The 6,614-nt window shown below is 39.9% G+C and overlaps 1 protein-coding gene across 2 annotated transcripts; it reads left to right on the forward strand.

Moving 5' to 3' along the window:
- Positions 1–1,357: 1,357 nt before the first annotated feature.
- LOC122078880 (protein CUP-SHAPED COTYLEDON 2-like) lies at positions 1,358–4,004 on the forward strand. 2 transcript variants are annotated; one of them, XM_042645064.1, is made up of 3 exons: positions 1,358–2,632; positions 2,714–3,021; positions 3,185–4,004. In XM_042645064.1, exons 1-3 carry the CDS (start codon positions 2,452–2,454, stop codon positions 3,779–3,781), a joined length of 1,086 nt encoding a protein of 361 aa, XP_042500998.1. In that variant the 5' UTR covers positions 1,358–2,451; the 3' UTR covers positions 3,782–4,004. The 2 variants fall into 2 exon arrangements, with proteins under 2 accessions (XP_042500998.1, XP_042500999.1); XM_042645065.1 differs by having other exon boundaries at positions 1,359–2,632; positions 2,714–2,997.
- Positions 4,005–6,614: the final 2,610 nt, after the last annotated feature.

The following is a 6,614-nucleotide window of genomic DNA, read 5'->3' on the forward strand; positions in this document are numbered from 1 at the left end:
GACTGCACGCTCAAATACATGGATATACTAATCGGTATTCCATAGGTATTTGATATGGTATCATTCTCGATCGATCACATATAGGATATAGATCTGGATTGGCTTGTATTGGTCTGGATTGAATGAATTTGCTCCTGATTTTCTATAAAAATCGATTTTTATCAATGTTTTAAACCTTGATCTAAATCGGTGGATTAGTATCATATTGGTCCAAAGTCTTTAACGACATCTGTTGATACCAATACAAATCGACGGATTCAACACCAATTTATTGCAACAAATAGGTTAACAAGAAAACAATGAGATTGTTTTTTAGAAAAATAGTTTCTATGGGAAATGTGGCCCTTGTGTCTAGAGACCCTAGACATAAAAAGAGATGAAATAGTCGATCCACCCCCATAAAATAGAAAATGATGCTTCTATTTTAGATCTCATTGGATTTAAAAGATTTGCTGCATCAAATATTTAAGTACATTAGGGGATATTAAAGATCTTCTAAATTAGTTGAGAGATGTGACATATGAAACCTTCAAGTCCAAGATGTTAAACACTGTTTCACCTTCTTCGGTGCAACAACTCCACCACTTTAAAATGTGGGAAATGAATATTAAGAAGTAGAAGGCTATGCTGAATTAGAAAGAATGAAAGCAATGACAGTAGTAGTTTGGCATTACAGCTGTTTATGCTTTGATGGGTTTCACTTCAGAATTCAGATTCTCAAAGATAAAGTAAAATAATTATATTTGTTATTAACTTTTAGTTACACAGATAAACCAGAGGTTTAGCCATTGGCAAGTTGAATCAAAAGTGGAGAACTGTAAATCTGCCGCCGATAATGCCAGATTACTCAGAAGCAAACAGAGGAACTAGAGAGAAAGAGGGAAGATCGTGGGGGATTTTTGGTTTTGCGTGGAGGCCATTACTGGGTACTGGGGAGTTACACAACTTGGTAAGACAAAGTTGACAAATGGGAAGAGTCCATTATTTTATTAATTCAAGCAAGTAAGAGACAAAGAGAGAGAAAGAGAGATTGACGAGATGATTTGATGTAAAGCTGCAACTTTATATCTCAAAATCCGAGCATGACGCGTCAAAATCTCAGAGCATCAATCTCTTTGATTGTGATAGATGGAAAGACTGGATGTGTATGAGAAGAAGGGATTGATAGATAGATAGATGGATGGATGGATGGATGGATGCATGCACATGAGAAAGAAAGAAATTATTTCTCTCATAGTACAGATGAACAGCAAAAGAAACTTAACTACTTTGATGGGTCTTTTGAGTCAATCAGTAAAATCATCACTTTCCCTTATCTTTTTATTCTCTTCTCTGTTCTTCCCCTTCTTGTATTTTAGCTCTCTCTCTCTTTTTAATCTTTAAAATTTGAAGATTCTTTTAATTATAGTGATCAAAGATGTAAAACAGAAGATGAATTGTTAAGTTCTTGGCTTAAAGTCAACTTAATCACAGGGGAATGAGAAAGAAGAAAGCACAAACCCACGAGAGGAAGGGGTGGGGAAAGGTAGGGAAGGAGAGGAGGTGGCCTTGAGATTTACCTTTCCCTGTCTATCGGATTATTTAATCTGGTACTGTGGCTTTGCTTTTGCTGACAGATGAGATATGAAGCAGCCTTATCGATACACGATCAAATCCTCCAAACCTCTGCTCTTTCTCTCTCTTTCTCTCTCTCTCTCTCTTAAACTACTTTCTGTTCCCCCCTTTCATTTTCTTCACTGACAGAGAAATACCTGCACACTTTCTGGCGCACGCACGCATACTCAAACCAGAACCCCAACCCCACACACATAACCCATCTCTCTCTCCCTCTCTCCAGCTATGGATATGATAAGGGCTGCAGACGCAGCAGAGGCAGATGCAGAGAAACAGAGAAGGACAGAGCAAGAAACGCAGATCTTCCAGCCAGATCATACCTTATTATTGCGCCTTCTCACTGCCACACGATTCATCAAGTCCATAAGAAACGCATTTAACCCTTTTCTCCACCCCATACAATTGTTCCAGTTGCTCTAAGCAAGAAGAAGATTTTTCTACTTCGTTCCATCTCTTTAATGGCTTAGTCGCACCTGGGTTTTGATTGAAGCTTGAAGATAGTCGTCTGGGTTTTGCTCTTTTATTTGGTTTGTTTGTTAGTTGCTCTGTTTCTTTCTGGCCCTTTATTTAAAGGGCGCTTTCGTTGGAATGTGCCTTTTTGTTCCGACCTGTGTTGTCTGCAACTAATCTTGGTTTAGAAAACTGAGGTCCCCTCTTCTGTTCTCAAATTCATTCGTTTCACCATTGGTTATTATGAGATCCTGAAAAGAAGTCTTTTTCTTGCTCTGTCTTATATCATGGTTTTTTAGTACCTTTTCATGAAAGCTTAGAACCCATCAAGTTCAACTTAATTCCTAGTATTCTTCTCTTGTTTTCTGCAACTGGGTTTTTGTTTCCATGGAAAACTACCAACTTTTTGACAACAGTGACCCGCATTTGCCCCCTGGCTTTCGATTCCATCCCACCGATGAAGAGCTCATCACATACTATCTGGTTAAGAAGGTTCTCGACGGTAGCTTCACGGGCAGAGCCATTGCCGAGGTTGATCTCAACAAATGTGAACCATGGGAGCTTCCTGGTAAGCTCTATTTTCCTTTTTTTGGCTTTAATTACTTTAATTTTCCATTAATTTTCTAAACTGTTTGTGGATTTCGGACAGAGAAAGCAAAGATGGGAGAGAAAGAGTGGTACTTCTTCAGTCTCCGGGACCGAAAGTACCCAACTGGGCTAAGAACAAACAGAGCCACAGAAGCTGGGTACTGGAAAGCAACTGGGAAGGATAGAGAGATTTACAGCTCAAAAACCTCTGCACTTGTGGGTATGAAGAAAACTTTGGTTTTCTATCGTGGTAGAGCTCCAAAGGGTGAAAAAAGTAACTGGGTCATGCACGAATATCGCCTTGAAGGGAAACTTTCGTACCATTACCTCTCCCGAAGCTCCAGGGTATCAATCGGTCTTTATGTGCCTGTAACTTTTTCATCATTTGATCTCTCTCATGGGTTGTGTTCAGTTTAATTTATTTGCTTAACATTTTCTAATACCAACAAGTAGGGTGTGTTTGGCAGGTGGAGGAGGTTGTTATTACAGTTGTTTTGTTAGTTATAACTGATTTGGATTTCCACGAACGCAGGACGAGTGGGTGATTTCCCGTGTGTTTCAGAAGAGTCTAGCAATTGGTGGTGGTGGTGGTGGTGGTGGAGGGAGCAGCAATGGAGGCAAGAAGAACCGCCTCTCTTCCACCGCCGGCAACCTTAGCCAAGATGTTGGGTCACCATCATCGACTTCGCTTCCGCCACTGCTGGACTCGTCTCCCTACACGGTAAGTGACCGAGAGAGCTGCTTTTATGAGAGCGAAAGCGCAAGGGAGCACGTGCCCTGTTTCTCCACTGTAGCTGCTTCTGCTGCTGTACCTTACAACATCAATCACCAGCTTCCATTGGTTCTTGGGTCATCTGGATCGTCGATCATCTCCCCTTCAGACTCTACCACCGCACGATTTGGGTTTCCAAGCTTGAGGTCTTTGCAAGAGAATCTACAGTTCCCTTTCTTCTTTTCTCAGGTGACGGCGCCACCGGACGCGATTCCGGTCTCCGACAATCAGAATGGACTTAACATGTGCAGCTCCGGTGTTAACTGGACGAATTGTGAACCTCCAAAGATGGAGAGGATTGAGACAAGCCGATTGCCGGTGGGGGCCACCGAGCTTGATTGCATGTGGACTTACTGAACTCTTTCGTTTTTAGTGTAGTAGGGTGTGGTGTGAAGTGAACTCTGGAACTTTTGCATTAATGACGGATATGTACCTAACCTTAAATGCCAGGGGTAGTAGTACTTAATATATAGTATAGTATAGACAGTATATGTTACGTTCTAAGTTCTATCTTTATGTATTTTGCATTTTTCTGATGGGTCTCTCTGACTATGAAAGAATGTTGGGTTTTGTTGTCCTTTTGATTGCTCCTCTCAGAATACATCAATTTGATATTAAAGCTGTAGATCCACTAGAACTATAGTTTCCAAAGTTGCTTTCATTGATCTTTTTAATCCAAAAAGATGGGATAGTTTTGTTCTTATTAGACACCACCACATATATATATATATATATATAGAGGTCCTCACTGACCATACCCACAATTTAAATAATAGAAGTTAGGATAAGACATGGGAACCTGGTGTGCCTCTGATGATGAAATCGGAGAAAAAAGAGATTGTTGGGTTTCAACTATCCCTAACAAAACCAACACAAGAAATCCGGACAGCCATCGATCCGGGCACTTTTCTGGGCCAAGACAAAACCAAGTAGAGGTGCAGGTGTCAAGTAAAATTTGAAGGCGACCTGAATATGTACGTAGGAAGGAACTGAAGGATGTGAGGGTATGATTAAGAGGCAGAAAAGGTAGGAATCGAAAACAAGAGGGTTCAGAGCCTCAGGCATAGGTAGTTTTGCATTGAAGCGCAGTACTAGTAAGGGAAGTGTGATGATGATGATACTCTGGGTCTGGGTCTGGGTCTTGGGGGGCTACGTACGTACGTCGCATGCAGTGGGACTGTGAGAGAGAGAGAGAGAGAGAGAGATGATGGATGGTTACTTTAACACACTGATACACACTAATGAGATCGTATCTGATGCATGCGGCAGTGACTGTTCGGAAGTTAGCCATAAAGAGTAGGAGGAAGATGAGGCTGTACCTGCTGTTCTGTTCTGTTCTATGATGGAATGAGACCTCTCTCTCTCTCTCTCTGTGATTAATGTCAATGAAGAAACGATAATGGGGTTGGTCCTCACTACTCACCAGAGACTTAGACCTCTTGCGCGTGATGCCTTTGGTTTCTAAATGAGTGTTGGTGGCCAGAGAACTATTTTGAGGGGGTGAGGATGGTACCTTGCATAGGAATCGCAATTACATTGATTCTTGTTTAGATTAAGTTCCAAATATGATGAGCTATACAGAAGAAGGAGAAGAAGATAAAGCCAAATTGATATTTTGGTTGGTTGGGTGTGAGTTTGGCCATTGGAGAGAACATATATGTTGGAAGTACTTAGTACTTGTACCATAAAAGTCTTGCACGCGCAATCATTTCTCTCTCACTAGAGCTGAAAGGCTGTAACCACAGAATACCATACCATGGTTTCCTAGGTATCCATTTGGTGGTTGTTTCTATATCCTTTAATATAAGACATGATGTGATCCATTTGGCATCAATTGGGTAGGTTTTAAAATGAGAATGGTCTTGGCTGTTCTTGTTTTCATGCAGGCAACGATTATGATGATATCCATCCAAGCTTCCCAACTCCCCCAACGTCGCTGCTTAATGACAATGCTTTGACATGTACAGATTTTGGACCCATATACAAACTGGAGTTTAGGTTCAAGTTCAACCTTGGGATAAACATGGTTTTAGAAATCGAATTCGGCAATCAGATGGATTGGGATGTCTGGCACGTTCTTTCGTCGACAACCTTGTCTGGGGTACAATGTCTTATGTTATATCACTTGCAAAATTAGGTCGTTCAGAGATCAAAGACCTTGAGGCATAGAGGGTTCATTATATATTGTAGTAAAGATTCTTTTTCTGTAATCAATATCTGAGAGGTGAGACGATGAACGGATGCAACCCTATTCTCTTTTGAAAGTGAATCATGATTTCATCTCATAGTGGATGTAGATGTTCTAATCAAACCACGTAAATCTTTATGCTTATTGTGTGATTGAGTTTTTGTGATTTCCATTCGTTTTCTACATTGTTTTAGGATCTATTTCTATAAACCAATTATACTTTCTATTCCTCTTCTTTCAAAATAATATAAGAGAAGAGCAACCCACTACACAAGGTCAAAATAAAATAAGATTCCCATTAAATAAGACGGTAGAAAAATCATCGTTCTCACATCAACATATCTTTGAGCTCAAGTTAGAAAACTTTCCATAGTTGGAATAACAATAACACTTGTAGAACTTTGAAAAGTCATAATTCTATAATTTTTAATGGGAGAGGGATAGGTATGCTGTCGAGGTACGGTAAGTTAGCAGACAGCACCAATGGAGGCACATGATGGGGTATCATTCAGAAAGGATATGAGGGTCATTTCAAAAAGGGAAAGAGAGAGATAGATACAGTGGATACTAGCATACATATGCCAGCAACATACCCATCCTTTTCCCAAAATTGTTACAATCTTAAGAATTGTTGAAAATAACACAAAGTAAATTAAGAGTATAGAACTTATCTCAATGAATTAACACTTGAAATGAAGCAATCACAAACGATAATCATGAACACAATTGGCAACAGTAAACACAATACTTTAAATGAATAAGGATGATGGTGGAGTTGAGTCATGTCACCGGTCATTCTCCTTAAGATTGTAATCACCCCCTATAGGGAAATATGTTTTTGTAATCCATCTCCAAGATGAAATAACCCCTTAAGCATTCCAGTATTAGTTTCACTCACTTACTAAATCATGGTGGGGCACACTAGGTTGTGCTCAATCAACAAAAAAGAAAGACACTTAAAAAACTTCTCTAGCACTAAAGCACAAGGCAAAACAAGAGAAA

This window comes from Macadamia integrifolia, chromosome 5 (assembly GCF_013358625.1).
Source record: "Macadamia integrifolia cultivar HAES 741 chromosome 5, SCU_Mint_v3, whole genome shotgun sequence".
In the NCBI taxonomy this organism is placed as follows: domain Eukaryota; kingdom Viridiplantae; phylum Streptophyta; class Magnoliopsida; order Proteales; family Proteaceae; genus Macadamia; species Macadamia integrifolia.

Coding starts and splice junctions, on each gene's coding strand:
- LOC122078880 (XM_042645064.1), top strand. CDS start 2,452: ATGGAAAACTACCAACTTTTTGACAACAGTGACCCGCATTTGCCCCCT. Junction 2,633..2,713: donor TGAACCATGGGAGCTTCCTG/GTAAGCTCTATT, acceptor GATTTCGGACAG/AGAAAGCAAAGATGGGAGAG. Junction 3,022..3,184: donor CAATCGGTCTTTATGTGCCT/GTAACTTTTTCA, acceptor CCACGAACGCAG/GACGAGTGGGTGATTTCCCG.